Raw genomic sequence first — 15,471 nt, 5'->3', positions numbered from 1 at the left:
TGTCTGAACTCCAAAAGGCAACCCAAACAAGCTTATTCTTTGCATCAACACAAAGCAACCATGTTTATCTTTCTGAGTAAAAATTACTATAGAAACGTATTATAGCAAGACAGAACCCAGCAGTACAGCTGGCAAAGCCCTGTCTAAAAAATGATGATGACTGACCAATTAATTAACTTGTCTCAGGTTACTGGCCAAATCATCCCTGATAATTGGAACATCCCTGATTACTGACACATGATCACTCAAAGTCTGAAAAGAGAAAAACACACGCTTATACGCAGGGAGCTTTCCACTCTAACACAATTTTATACAGCCAGAACAAGGACAGGACACTGACCACAAAGCTGTCCTTGAGCACTGTACTCTCTCTTAGGCACACTGCATCTATCTGTTGGCTCCTACACACACACACACACAAAACCTATATATACATTCATTCCCATATGTTAAAATTTTATACATTAAATATCATATTTTTTCATGTATATGTGGTATTCATGCAAGTGTGCATGTGTGTTCATACGTGTGTGCATGCGGCATGTAGAGATCTGAGGCTGACACTGGGAGTCCTCCTCAATCACTGTGCACTGTACTCACTGAGGCAGGGCCTCTCAATTGAACCCAGAGCTCACCAATAAGGCGAATCTAGCTAGCCAGCTTGCCCAGGAATTCCTTGTCTCTACCTTTGGAGCACTGGAATTATATTTAGTAGGGTACCACCAGACCACAGTGAGATTTCCATGGGTTACAGGGATTTGAACTCTGATCTTCACACTTGCTGCTTGTAAGGCAAGAGCTTTCACTACTAAATCATTTTCCCAACCCAAATTGAGCAATTTTACAAAAATATAGCTTGAAAGTACTCATACAACTATCCCTTCTCTTAAGAGAAATTCCTAACCAGGTTTAAACTCAGCACTTGGGTGGCAGGAGCAGGAGGATCTCTGTGACTTCGAGGCCAGCCTGTTTTGCAAGAGTGAGTTCCAGGACAGGCTCCAAAGCTACACAGAGAAACCCTGTCTCTAAAAACCGAGAGAGAGAGAGAGAGAGAGAGAGAGAGAGAGAGAGAGAGAGAGAGAGAGAGAGAGAGATTCCCAACAATCAACCATACATCCAATAAATATACCAACTGCCCTAAAAGACTGGTACCTGGACAATCCTGGCCTTAGAGGCTGAAGTAGGAGGGCCAGTAAGTTCAAGGCCAGCAAAGGCTGAATTGAGACCCTAGCTCAAAAATTAACAAACAGAGCCGGGCGGTGGTGGCGCACACCTTTAATCCCAGCACTCGGGAGGCAGAGGCAGGCGGATCTCTGTGAGTTCGAGGCCAGCCTGGTCTACAAAGGGAGTTCCAGGACAGGCTCCAAAGCTACAAAGAAACCCTGTCTCGAAAAACCAAAAAAAAAAAAAAAAAAAAAAAAAAATTAACAAACAAATGGGGGAGGGGCTGGAGAGATGGCTCAGAAGTTAAGAGGATAGACTGCTCTTCCAGAGGTCCCGAGTTCAATTCCCAGCAACCACATGGTGGCTCACAACCATCTATAGTGGGATTTGGTGCCCTCTTCTGGCTGGCGTATGTATCCATAATAAATCTTTTATTTATTTATTTTTTTTTGGTTTTTCGAGACAGGGTTTCTCTGTGGTTTTGGAGCCTGTCCTGGAACTAGCTCTTGTAGACCAGGCTGGTCTCGAACTCACAGAGATCCACCTGTCTCTGCCTCCCGAGTGCTGGGATTAAAGGCGTGCGCCACCACCGCCCGGCCATAATAAATCTTTTAAATAAATAAAACAAAGCTCCTATTTGAGGGGTTGGGGTGTCACTCAATGGGAGAGTACATGGATGATACCATAGATGGTACAACCACAAAAGACAGAAGCCTTAGCACTTTTACACTACAGAGCATTATTTCCCTAAAAGTCAAGAGCAACGCAAGAGCATTATTTTTACAATATATATGTAATTGAGAAACTAATCGTGATGTAGATATTATAAGACATGAGAGAAAGAAGGAAGCCACCAACGGATAAAATAATTGGGGAAAGATGCACGGGAGATGCAAATATGATGCTTTAGCTTCATTAAAGGAGGTAAGATTCACATACCCAGAAAGGAAGAGGCCATTGTAAGAAGAGGGGACCTAAGAAAAGGCAGAGGCAGGATGAGAACCTGAATGAAGGGCTCTGAGATCAGCACAGACACAGAGGACCCTGTTGAACAGTAGCAAGAGGCACAGTTTGTGTCCAGACCAAATCAAATCATGGAAAAGCCCAACCCTGGAGACAAAGACTCAGCGACCTACTGTAATCTATCCCAAACTGAGAAGTTCTGCAGGGAAAAAAATGATGTTTTATTAGAAGTAACACAAAATGCTCTCTAGGGAGGCTGAGGCAGGAAGATGGAGCACTAAAGGACAGGCAGAGACTATATCTCAAAATAAATATATATTAAATAAACAAACGAATATTTAAAGGGCTGGAGATATAGACCAAGGGTAAAAGACTTGCTTCGTACACAGGAGGTCCTAGGTTCAATCCCTGGACATTTCTGTTCCTGCCAAGATCTGGAACAGGCACTGAAACCCAGCAGGACAACAGACCATGGCTAGCGGATCCCCCTCGCCTGTCATATCACTTGCCAAGCCAGACCAAGGCCAGGGTTCCCATAAGCACTGCTAGTACATGCACACGTTGTATTATTTCAACAGTGTGGTAAGACCAAAGCTTGTGATTTCCCAGCAGATGAACTTGACTCAATTTCTGAATTAACAGTGTCTATGTCCAGAAACAGCAAATACACCATTGTTCTTTCTAGAAGCAATCCACTCCAACTCCAGGACTTTGTTCTAAAAGGGAACTTAAGAACTGAGTTCACTTTTGACCTAGGGTTTCTTCAGGGTGTTACTTAGGTAAGCAATTCCAAATCTTCAGTCTACACTTTCTGATGAGTTTGCAAAATTGCATCATTTTGTGTATAAAATTCTCAGAGGCTTATATATCACAAACTTCTCCATAACCAGTGGGAGAAAAGCACACACCTTTAATCAGAAGGCAGAGGCAGGTGGATTTCTGGGAGTTGGAGCCAAGCCGGGTCTATATAATGAGTTCCAGGCCAGACAGGGCTACATAACAAGACTGTGTTTAAAATAAACAAGGGGAGAAGAAAGTCTCCATAGTTCAGAGCTGTAGAATTACAAGGCCCTTCCATCATGCCCCTATCCTTCAGAGGCTAAAGGCCAGCAATGACACTAATAATTGTGTTTTACTAACGTTTTCACAACTAAACCCAAGTCAATGCTCTGATGTCAAAACTTCCTCAATGTGAAACCCTTATCCCGAGCTCGGAAACCTGTGTTTGGACAAGTCCTTGTGTCTAAATTCAATGCTCTTAGTAATACTACCTGTGTAGGGTATTACAGAACTCAAGTAAGATGAATAAGAAATGGCTTTGAAAATCTAAATTTTATACATGAAAATTCTAAAAACAGTGATAGCATAATGTATGCTAACAGCTCGATATTCTCATAAAAACCAATAAATCATTGGTTGTTTGATTTTAATAGACAAAAACATAAAGAGTGAGTCAGCAGTGTTTTTAGGGTTACGACAGCAGAGATGCAGAGCTAGACTTGAGCCCAAATCTGAACTCAAAAACCTTTCTACCACAATCAAATTGTCCTGTGTGTGTGCTTACACATTTATGTGTGTGTGTAGACATATCTTTCGTGTAACTCTGTGCAGTGACTTTCTGTGGTATGCTGACCATCAGTCCTCACTAACTACATAACAAGAATTTCAACTTGTAAGTCAATTCTGAAGTTTGTCAACATTATCCATGTTGAAATGTAAACGCTTTCTTATTCCTGGCCCAGGCTGACACATTTAGACTTTTAAGTTTCAAAATTTTGTGAAAACACAAAATCTAATTCTGAACTGGCGCCGCGTACTAGCCTGTAATCCCAAGAAGCACAGACAGGAGACTTGGGAACTCAAAGCCAGTTTCAGCTAGTTACAAGCCCATCCGTCCGAGGCTGAAAACCTGTCTTCAAGTCGACTAACTATTTTAAAATTAAAAGCAGGGTTATACAGCAAGACCCTGAAACAAACAAACAAAAGGACAAGCCCAAACATCCCAAGGAACCCCAGAAAGATTCTCTCTGTCCTCATCAGCCTCAGAATCACTTGTGTCTGTCTTTGCCCTGCTAGATATGAATAACCAGGGCAGGAACCAGACCTCTCTCATCATCCTAGCATCTCCAATGCCCAGCCACTTGTTGAGGGATATGGGGGGTTGCTCCCACTCCGAAACGTTAGCATCAAGCTATCCAGTGCTTCTTGACTGTTGGCCAGCTCTCCGAAACAGCCTGTGGGCTACTTGGGAAGTGAAGGAGAGCATTTATGTCCATGCTGAATCTTCCAGTCCTGCCAAAACCATGCTCACTACCAACACGCAGGGTAAGAGTTGCCAAGCAGTTCTGGAAAATCCTGACAACCATTCCCAATAAAGTTGCTTCGTCCCCAGCTCTGCTCCATCCACACTGTGACTACATCACTTGTCACGTTAGCCCCTTCTATGGGCAATTTATGTCGCTGAGAACTACAGACCTCCTGCTCTATCTGAAAATCCCATTTTGTTTTGTATAAAGATAATTCCTCGAATTATTACAGTAAGGATGCAACTAACTTGGAGGCTTACCACTGAAGGTCTAGAAGCCTGCAGTAATACCAATTTCTCCCATTTCTCTCCAAAACGAATTCTTTTTTAATATTTACAACTTTTATTTTATTTTGAGACATAGCTCACTTGGCAGGCCTCCAACTCAGAGATCTATCTACCTTGGTCTCCCAGATGCTGAAACTGAGGGCATGGATGTGCTAATTTTTTTAAAGATTATTTGTTTTTGTGCATGTGTGTGTCAGCAGGAATTCATGTGTACCATATGTGTACCTGGTCCACAAGGACACCAAAAGAGGTTTGTCAGATTCCCTGGAACAGATGTTACCAAAGGTTGTAAGCTACTACACTGGTGCTGGGAACTGAACCCTGACCCTTTGCAAGAGAAGTGCATGCTCTTGTCTGCTGAACCATCTCTCTAACCCCAAGGCTTTTTTTTTTTTAATAAAAAAAAAATTGATAGACTGCAGACTGGAAAGATTGTCTTGCCCTGCAGTTAAGAGTACCTGTTGCTCTTACAGAAGACCTAGGTTTGATTCCCAGCACCCACATGGTGGCTCCCAACCATCCATAACTGCAGTTTCAGGGGATCCAAAGCCCTCTTCTGACCTCCTCAGGCATCAAGCACCCACGCGGTACATAGCCATACAAGCTATACATGCGGGCAAAACACTCAAGATAGATAGAAAAGAAAAGCGTCTTTTAGAAATAAAAGAAAGAAATGGGCCTGCATCTGAAAAGAATCGAATTCCTCCACACTGGAACAAAGTCATACTGAGTGAGATGCCTGAAAGACCGAAACACCAGGCGCCCATCCAGGAACAAGCCCTGCTTCCTCTTTACCATGACAAGGGAGCCCAACTTCCTTTCAGCTGGGAGTCACCAGTAGCTAAACCCAGGGAGGTCCTGAGATTTCTTCCTGTATCTGGGCTTTAACTCTGCCGGCTGAAAGCTGCCACAGCCGGAGCCAGCCCCACCACAGCCTCCCTCTGAGGAGTCGCCCAGGGTTGCTAAAAAGCCTGCAGAGGAGACTTAATGGAAGTATTCAGCAAGCAGCTTTTTCAATGAAGTTGAACAGCACAACCTAACCTCTCCGCGCTCGGGAATAATCCGTACTTCTTAAAAGGGCCACGGGGGGCTGACAGAAAACTCCCTGCAGGCAGGAAAACTGGACGGCTTATAGAAGCTGATGCAGCAAAAACAAATAGAACCCCAGAGGGTCCCTTTTACCATTTCATCTGGTCCCCACCCCCATGCTGCATTTCCAAATAGAGCTCTAGTGTGACCAGAAAAAGAATGGGGGGTGGGTTACAGCTTTGTCGTTAGTTTCCCTTCACTGGGTAGGTGTTGTAAACACGTATGCCGGCCTCGGTCGTAAGGCTTGAAGATTTCTCTCCTTCAAGGCTAGTCACAGAGCCCCAGCTTTAAAAGGGGATGGGGGGGGGGGCTGCCTGTGAACTTTCTGGGAGAAAGTGCAAGCTGCGGTCGAGAGCACACTGATAAATCAAAGTTGGGGCCCCAGCGCCACGCACCCTTGCCTTCCACTCGGGGCACCTGGGCGCTTAGGGAAGGCAGCCTGCAGCCCTGCTGGCCTGTCAAAACTTTCTCTGCGTGCACTCGGCGGAGATTAGGCATTAACTCGCTCAACCGCTTCGCAAGACAGCCTCCAGGGGCTGAAATCCGAGCTCCGAGACCAATCTTTATTTCTGAGAGGGGGGAAAAATAGCCCCCTGCCTCATGCCGGCAGCCCAGACACCGAGGGAGGGAGTGACGTGGGGGTGGGGAGGCCTCGCCACCGAAATCTGCACACTCACGGGCCACGCAACCCACCCGGATCCCCCACGACCCCCGGCCAGAGCGCTGCTCGGCAACCTAGGCTCCCCGCGCGCCACTCCTCCGAGAGTCGGGGAGACAAAAGCGGGCGGGCGACCTCCGGAGAGCCACCGCTGGGAAGCTCGCCCCGGGAAACCGATGGAGAGCCTCTCCCTCGAGCCCAGCTCCTCCTCCGCCACCCAGTCCCACAGCAGTCGGTCTCCAGAGCCAGTTCCACGTCTCTCTTCCTCCGGCCCCGGCCAGATAATAGAGCAAACAGTGTGAGTGGTGATAGCGGAGCGCCGGCCTGGCAGCAGGGCTCGCCGGGTTTATCTCAACTCTCCAGAAGCCGGTCCCCGAGTGGCGGCCGCGGCTCCCGGCCCCGGCCCGCGCGGGTGGGCGCGCCCCCCGCCCCACCTGCAGCCGGCCGCGCGCGGGGCAGCGAGGGCCAAGCCGCGGCCTCGGGCTCCGGCCAGCGGCGGCCCGGCGCCAGCCTCACCTTTGTAGCGCTCCAGCACATCCTCGTACGCCTGCACGAACTCCTTCTCCTGGCTGCGGTTGGCCGGCTGCTGACCCGGCACGTAGCCGGCCATGGCTGCCCGCGCCGCGCTCTGCCGGGGCCCCGGGGGGCGCCGGCTCCAGGCCCGCGCGCTGAGGCGGCGGCGGCGGCGGCCCCAGCCTCGGCCTTTGTGCGGTTCGGCGGTGGCGGCGGCTCCCTCGGTTCTCTCGCTCTCGGCTCTGCGTCCGTCTCGCGCCCGGTCCGGCAGTCGCGCTCGGCTCCTCAGCCCGCTCGCACCCGGCCCGCTCGCGCTCCGCCGGTCCCGGCTCGCGTTTCCGCCTCCCCACCCCTCGGCTCCGCTCCTCCCTCAGCCCGCCCCGGCGCGACGGCGGCGGCGGCGCCTCCTGTCAGGAGCGCCAGGCCGGGCCGGTTCCCCGCCCCTCAGCCCTCCGCCTCCGCCGCCGGGCGCGTCTCAGCCCGCGGCCGCAGCCTGCTGGGCCGGGTGGGCCACCGAACACCGCCCGGGCGGGCCGCGGGAGGGAGCGGGGCGGCGAGCAGGCCGGGCCGCCGACAGGAGGCCCCGGGTCCGTCAGGATCAGAGGCCCGGCGGGTGGTGGCGGCCGGGAGACCCCCCGGGCCGACCCAGGCTGAGCCGCAGCCCCACTCAGCGCTGCCCTACACCGGCAGCCGGGACAAAGGCGGGAGCCACGGCCTGTGCGGCTGCGGGAGAAGGTCCTAGAGAAAACCTTGAAGGCAGGCGGGGAGCAAAAGACCTAGACGCCTTACATCCAAGGCCAGACGGCTCCAGAACCGAGACGAGGGCAAGCCCCGGCCAGGACTGCTCTGGGAGGCCGAAGTACGACCACAAAGAAGCCCAGGAACAAAGGGTTGTCCAGAAAGAGACAAAACCGAAGTGGAAGCCAGGGGGACAGAGCCATCACCGTAAAGTAAACCAGGCCAAGGAGCAGAGCCTGAGAAATGACAACTGAGAAAGCAATGAAAACAGGATTCCGACTGCATGTGGGAGGAGGGCATCAACCCAGGGAAGGGGGACCCAATAGGATTAGTAAACTGTGACAGCTCTCTTAACGGAGCGACTTAGATCAAAAGGGACAAATGTGAGAACCTGAGGCCGCAGCAGGACTGTCAGGGAACAAAGAAAGGCTTCTGCAGTAAAACTGGTTAGGACAACAAGAGCGAAGCCAAGAGCCAATTATTCCCCGCCCTCCAGAAAGAAAAAGAAACGTAAATACGGGCAGGAATTTCTTTGGGACCATTTTGTAAAAGGGTTCCCAGCGTCCTCAGGTTCTCATTGTGTCCTTCAATCCCAGGATTCATGGGTTGGCTGGAACCAAGAGCAATGATTGAGGGATTCCGAGACGGTTATGGCAGCTCACACCTGTCATCTTAGCAGTCAAGAGGCTGAAGCAGGAGAATTGCTACAGTTCAAAGTTGGCCTGGCCCACAGAGTAAGGCCCTGTCTCAGACAAACGAGAGGAACTTTGGTAATTGTAAAGGATACTTTTAACCCACATCAGGCCCCATTCAACCGTTGTTTTTCAGGGGACGGGGAAGTGGTTGTGGTACTTAGACTAGTAAATGCCACCGTGAAGGCACATGAGCACATATAAAAAGATTTCACGTGGCATTGAGCAACCAAAATTGACACTTGGAATTCCACTTCAGTTCCCATTCTTAAGAGTTTGAGGTAGGAGCCTCTTAGCCTAGAGCAAGAACTGTAGCTTTGTACCTCGTGAGTAATGTCAGTTATTTGGTCAACCATTGCTCAGCACACCAATAACCAGAAAAAGAAACGCCGCTTCTCACTAGTAGGTGCAATATAGCCTTCCGCGTCACACCCTGGTCGGAAAGCAGCTGAGCAAATAACTAATCATTCGTCTGTCTGTCTTCCCATCCATTTTTTGCTGAGCTGCCCAAGTTCTAAGTGTGGAGGTTACACCAAGAGGGCCTGAAAGAGAACAAGGAAGATCCTTGGGGCAAATGCTCTTCTCTTTCCAGTTTTACTCTGTTCTTAAAAAAAAAAAAATCATAGTTCACAGATTGAGGCCAGCTGCTAATGAGCTTAGTCTGCAAACACAAGGAGAAGGGGTCTTAGCTATAGAGAACTCAAACTGAAGGCGTGAGTGTGGTGACTGACAGCAGAGACTAGGGAATTGCCTCCTCTGGAGCTCTGGACTGGGCCAGCGCTGAGTCACTGCATTTTCCACACTGCTTACACCAATAGGGCTAAGAGGGCCTGGCCAAATTCACCTCCACAGGCCTCCACCCTCGCCCCCTTCACCAACCAACACCTGCCTCCTCTCCCAGTACATTGGAGCAAACAGAAAAGGCCCCCATCCCTCCTAGGCCTTCTCCCAGCACCGGTTTGTGAGCAGGTTTCTCAAGAATAGTGACTGATTCTCGTCAAAGCTTGGGAAATAACAGAGGGAAGCGTCTAGACCAGGAGGCTAGGGAGGATAAGGCAAAGGGCTGAGGTTCCTATTAAGAAACACAGTAAAGCCGGGCGGTGGTGGCGCACGCCTTTAATCCCAGCACTTGGGAGGCAGAGGCAGGCGGATCTCTGTGAGTTCGAGGCCAGCCTGGTCTACAAGAGCTAGTTCCAGGACAGGCTCCAAAACCACAGAGAAACCCTGTCTCGAAAAAACCAAAAAAAAAAAAGAAACACAGTAAAAAACCAGGCATGGATCACAGTGAATCAGAGAACAGCCTGGTCTACAAGGTGAGTTCTAGGCTAGAAAAGGCTACACAGTGAGACCCCCACCACCACCCCCACCCTGTGTCATTGTCCCCATTCTGTGAGTACCTACCCCCCCCCAAAAAAAGAAAAAACAGTATAGCCAGGAGTGGTGATGCAAATCTGCAGTCCAGGCCTTTGGAAGGCTAAGGCAAGAGAACTGTATATTTGAGGGCAGCCTAAACTATATTTATACATAGTGACAGCCCCCAAAAGGGAAAAAGGAAGAAAAGGAAAGAAACCTGGTAATTAGGAAGAAGGCTCTGGTTTGCGCTGTAGCTAGAGTGCCTCTCTCTCCAACCCAAGTGGCTTTCTTGACGAAATTTGCATTTAAATACTCCCCTGAGAGTTTGAAGTAAAGCATTCTTCTGATGAATGGGAAAGGGGAAGTCCACATGTTTGGCTGCTGTTCCTGTTTTATAGGGAGAAATTTGTACTAGGCTCAAAGCTGCTGGGGGGCGGGGGAAGGGGGGGAAGAAAGCCTTCCAAAATGCGGGGTTTTTGCTTTTATTTTTGTTTTACTTTTTTTTCCCAAGCGAGAGTCTAAGTTTATTGCCAAAGCATACAATCCTGAAAGCTCTGAGGCTCCTCCTGACTTGTGGGCCTGCTGTGGAATTTCTAAAGAGGTTGCAATGGAAGGAGCAGACGTAAAAACGAACTTGGGAGGACCTCTAGTGGGTGAGACCGGTAGTGCAAGGCAGTAAACCCACTTTTTGTCAAGCGCCCCTCTGCCAAAAACCCTGACACTTTTCAGCCCCTCAAATATGCTTTCTTTCTTTCCTTCTTCCTTTCTTCGTTCTTTCATTCTTCCTTCCTTTCTTTTCCTCCCTTTCTCCTTCTCTCCTTTGTTGTTTTTTTTTTTCTTTTTGGTTTTTCGAGACAGGGTTTTACTGTGTAACAGTCCTAACTGTCCTGGAACTAGCTCTGTAGACCAGGCTGGCTTCAAACTCACAGAGATCTGCCTGCCAGGATTAAAGGTGTGCGTCAAATATGTTCTCTTAACTCAGAGCCTTCCCATCGGGTTTTCTCCAAAACTACGCACTCCGTTGTTCCTCTCCTTTAGTGTAACTCGTTTTCCTCTTGGAAATGCTCACAGGGAAGCCTTCCTCGATTTCCCGGTTCGGCAGAAGCACTCTACAGGTGAACTCTATCCCCAGCCCTCCTTTTTAGACTTTTTTAATTGGGGGGGGACATCATTGTGGATGCTTGCAGAGGCCACAAGGCCCCCTGGAGTTGTCAGTAGCCCCTATGTGTGTTGTGAAGCTCTCTCCTGCCTTCGTAAGGGCAGCAAGTGCTCTAAACTGCTGAGCTGTCTCTCCCCTTCTTTTACATTTGTTTTCATTTGTTTGTTTTGTTTTTTTTTGAGACAGGGTCTCTCTGTGTAGCCTGGGCTATTCTGGAACTCTAGTTGTATACCAGGCTGGCCGGGAACTAAAAGAGATCCACCTGCTTCTGACTCCTGAGGCTGTTTGACACTAAACCAGGCCTCCCTTTTACTCTTTATTGTGGGACAATATCTAAATTGCCCAGGCAGGCTTGTTTTGTTTGTTTGTTTGTTTGTTTGTTTTTTCGAGATAGGGTTTCTCTATGGTTTTGGAGCCTGTGCTGGAACTAGCTCTTGTAGACCAGGCTGGTCTTGAACTCACAGAGATCCACCTGCCTCTGCCTCCCGAGTGCTGGGATTAAAGGCTAAAGGCGTGCGCCACCACCGCCCGGCTCCCAGGCAGGCTTTGAACTTGCAATTCTCCTACCTTATCTCCTGAGCACTGAGTACCTGAGATACAGGCCTGTACTCTGTACACTGCTCCCTTTTCTTTGTTTCTTTCTTAATACATTTTTATTTATTTTGTGCACATGGGGGGTGTGTGTGTGTGTCAAAGCATAGGAATGGAGGTCAGACGACAAAGTGTGGGTGTTGGATCTCTTCTTCGACCACTGTTCTTGTTTCTTTGAGACAAGGTCTTTCTTCTTTGTTTGAAAGTTCTCACAATGTTGCCTAGGCTGGCCTTGAACTTGAGTTCCTTTTGCCTCAGCCTCAGCTACAGGCATGCACTGCCATCTTATCTTTTAAATTTATTTTGTTATATGCAGGAATGTTTTGTGTGCATGGATGTAGGTGTACAAAGCATGTGCCTACAGAAGCCAGAAGAGAGCTGTGGATCCCTGAAACTGGCCCTGCAGACAGTAGTGACCTACCATGTGGGTGCTGGGGATTGAACCCAGGTCCTGTGCAGGAGCAGCCAGAGCTCTTAACCACTGAGCCACCTCTCCAGCCCCTGCCAACTTAACTTTTACCCTTTCTAAAACATTAGCTCTAAGAGGCCTGGGGCTTTTGTATGTGTTAGTTATCATGAAATCCTCAGCATATGGCAAATAACATTTAATATTTAGGACACTCCTTGAATTTTTTTTTTTTTTTTTTTTTTTTTTTTTTTTTTTTTGGTTTTTCGAGACAGGGTTTCTCTGTGGTTTTGGAGCCTGTCCTGGAACTAGCTCTTGTAGACCAGGCTGGTCTCAAACTCACAGAGATCCGCCTGCCTCTGCCTCCCAAGTGCTGGGATTAAAGGTGTGCGCCACCACCATCCGGCTCCTTGAATTTTTTAAATTATGATCAACTACAAAAAAATGAGTGAGCCGGGCGGTGGTGGCGCACGCCTTTAATCCCAGCACTTGGGAGGCAGAGGCAGGCGGATCTCTGTGAGTTCGAGACCAGTCTGGTCTACAAGAGCTAGTTCCAGGACAGGCTCCAAAACCACAGAGAAACCCTGTCTCGAAAAACCAAAGGAAAAAAAAAAAAATGAGTGAACCAGATGACCCCAAATACTCAGCTGATCATGGCTTCTGATTAGGCTAAGGTACTTGAAAAATCCTTTGGGTTGGGACTGTAGCTCAGTAGTAGAGTACATTCTTAGCATGCAACAGACCTTAGTTCAATCTCAGCTGCTACAGGCACGCACACCCACATAAATAGTATGCTTGTTTCTCACAGCGTCTCCTACTCTGTGGGCAGCGTCCTCCCCGGAACCAAACTCCGACCCTTTGCCTAAAAAGTCCACTCTCTTCCTGCCTGCTGAAATCCCACGTGAAAGCTCACTCTAACACATGAAGCTACTTTTAACTGACCCGGGCAGAAATCCCATAATTCAGGACTGGAGAGATGGCTCAGAGGTTGAGAGCACCGACTGACTACTCTTCCAGAGGATCCGGGTTCAATTCCCAACACCCACATGACAGCTCACAACTGTCTGTAACTCCAAGATTTGATAGCCTCTCACAGACATACATGCAGGTGAAACACCAATACATAGAAAATAAAAAAATAAATTATTAAAAAAATAAGAAGAAAGAAATCCCAGAACTCCCAGTGGCTGGTACACACACAGAGTAGGTAAATCTTTGTATACAAAAAATCTACTATACAAATTGAGTTCCAGGACAGTCAGGACTATTACACAGAGAAACCCTATCTCTAAAAACCAATAAACAAACAAACAAACAAATCCAGTTCAGAAGCTAGGCGTAACACATGCCTTTCCTCCCAGCACTCCCTAGGTACTCTCTATGAGTTTCAGGCCAGCCTGGACTACATAGTTCTAGGACAGCCAGAGCTACATGGTGAGACTCTGTCTCAGAAAAAGAAAAGAAAAAAGTCAAACCAACATTTCCTCAGTGAGCAAGAACTGAGGTCCTTTTCTGAGCCGCTTGGAAAGAGTAGAGAAGGATAGCATCTCCGGCTGAGGCCCCTCAGCCTCTGGAGGCTTACTCCCAGCACTTCTTCCATTCGGTGTACACAGCTCTATTTTCTATGTGTTAATTGATGCTTTATAAATACATTTGCAAGTAGGGGCGTGAGTGTGTGTTTGTGTGTGTGTGCGCGCATGCACGCGAGCTCTATTCCTTTTTACAGCACTGTCTGCTGTGTCTTTTACATTCCCCTATATAGAATCTGGTAACAGGCAAGACAGAGACTGTTCAATCTTATCATTTGGTTGAAAGCAAACAGCCTGTTTCTAGTCTCTGTCTCAGGAGTCCTGTCTCCAGGTCCAGCCCTTCCCTCTGGCCAGTCCCAGATAAAGTTGCTTGCTGCCTGGAAGCCTGAGTTTTGTCTGACGTCCCCTCGGGGCAGCTAGACTTCACCCGCATGTGTGCTGCCCTCTTCTGCTGTGGAAGGGCAGTACCCCTCATCTCAAAAGCCTGGCTGGTGCCAGCCACCCAGGAAGAAGGTTCCCTGCCACCATGCAGCCCATCACCATAGCAACCTTCAAAATGGTTACCCAGATGGCTGGGTAACCATAGCAACTGGCCAAGTCTCACCACCTTAGAGTCTCCCTAGGCCTTCTCCTGTGGCTTCTCAGAGTCACTGCCAAAGAATCTCCCATGCGGAGAATGAGCAAAGGCGCCCTAATCAGCGGCTGTCCCAAAGGTGTGTGGAATGCCTCACGTGCCCTGGCCTCTCATGACTGGGTGCAGAGACACTCCGTGAACCTTGAAGTGCTGCACAGATGTTAGCTGTTGTTATCTTACTGTGCACTAGAAAGACAGTGGGTTGCCTTAGGCAGACCTAGAGTCATTCACAGTTTGGCCCCTTACTGAAGCTGAGAGACCTCAGGGCAAGGTGTCTGTCTCCTTTATACTATAGAACACCTGCTTCTTAAAGTCCACTTAACCATTGGGATCTATTGCAGGATATTTGATCACACTGTGTGAAGATGTGTTTGTCCTTCCTGGCCTACCTAAAGGCACCTGCTGATTGATTTATTAAAGAGCTGAATGGCCAATAGCTAGGCAGGATAGGATAGGCAGGACTTCCGGGAAAAGAATCTAAGAGGTGGGGATTAGCCAGAAAGATGCAGAGAAAGCATTGCATGTATTATACTGAGGAGAGAGATAATGAGCCACACGGCAGAATGTAGATTAATACAAACAGGTTAATTTAAATTTGTGTTTTGTTTGCTTGTTTTTCTTTTTTTCCGAGACAGGGTTTCTCTGTATAGCAGTCCTGGCTGCCCTAGAAGCCACTTTATAGAACAGGCTGGCCTCAAACTCACTGAGATCTACCTGCCTCTGCCTCCCTGTGTCATTATTTGGGAGCTGGTGGTCAAAGAAAAACCAGATACAGTGGTCCAAAACAGCATGTAACATGCAAAGGAACGAATCAATAGCGATCCCAACCTCTGTGCAAATAAAACTGTATTCTTTTCCCTCTTGAAAGAGTCAAGCTTCATGCTGGGCGGTGGTGGTGCACACCTTTAATCCCAGCACTCCAGAGGCAGAGCCAGGCAAATCTCTGTGAGTTTGAGGCCAGCCTGACCTGCAGAGCTAGTTCTAGGACAGCTAGAACAACACAGAGAAACCCTGTCTTGAAAAAAAGCAAAAAAAAAAAAAAAACCCACAACAACACAACAACAAAAAACACAAAAGCAAACAAAATAAAAGTGTCAAACCTCATTCACACCCTATTGCCCTTCCTGCAGGAAGGGTCTCACCCTCCTAGGCAGTGAGGTTTCTTTTTTTTCTTCTTCTTCTTCTTCGAGACAGGGTTTCTCTGTAGCTTTGGAGCCTGTCCTGGAACTAGCTCTTATAGATCAGGCTGGCCTCGAACTCACAGAGATCCACCTGCCTCTGCCTCCCGAGTGCTGGCAGTGAGGTTCTTAATTCAGTAAATTAGGATGTTTCCAAAATTGAAAGATGCAGCAATTTATCTATGAGACTTCCCTCCACCTTAAATCTCTC

The 15,471-nt window shown here is 48.4% G+C and overlaps 1 protein-coding gene across 6 annotated transcripts in view; it reads right to left on the bottom strand.

Moving 5' to 3' along the window:
- Window positions 1-15,471, bottom strand: part of Macf1 (microtubule actin crosslinking factor 1) — a 345,446-nt gene that overhangs the window by 316,331 nt on the left and 13,644 nt on the right. The window contains exon 1 of one of the 6 annotated variants that reach the window (XM_057784475.1): window positions 6,984-7,259. The exons of the other annotated variants lie outside the window; for them this stretch is intronic. Coding sequence (XP_057640458.1) covers window positions 6,984-7,077 — 94 coding nt within the window. The 5' untranslated portion in view covers window positions 7,078-7,259. Of the gene's footprint in view, window positions 1-6,983; window positions 7,260-15,471 lie in introns of those variants that run through there. 6 annotated transcript variants of the gene reach the window in all.

Source organism: Chionomys nivalis, chromosome 11 (assembly GCF_950005125.1).
Source record: "Chionomys nivalis chromosome 11, mChiNiv1.1, whole genome shotgun sequence".
NCBI classification, from domain to species: domain Eukaryota; kingdom Metazoa; phylum Chordata; class Mammalia; order Rodentia; family Cricetidae; genus Chionomys; species Chionomys nivalis.
This window is presented reverse-complemented; position numbering and strand designations above follow the sequence as displayed.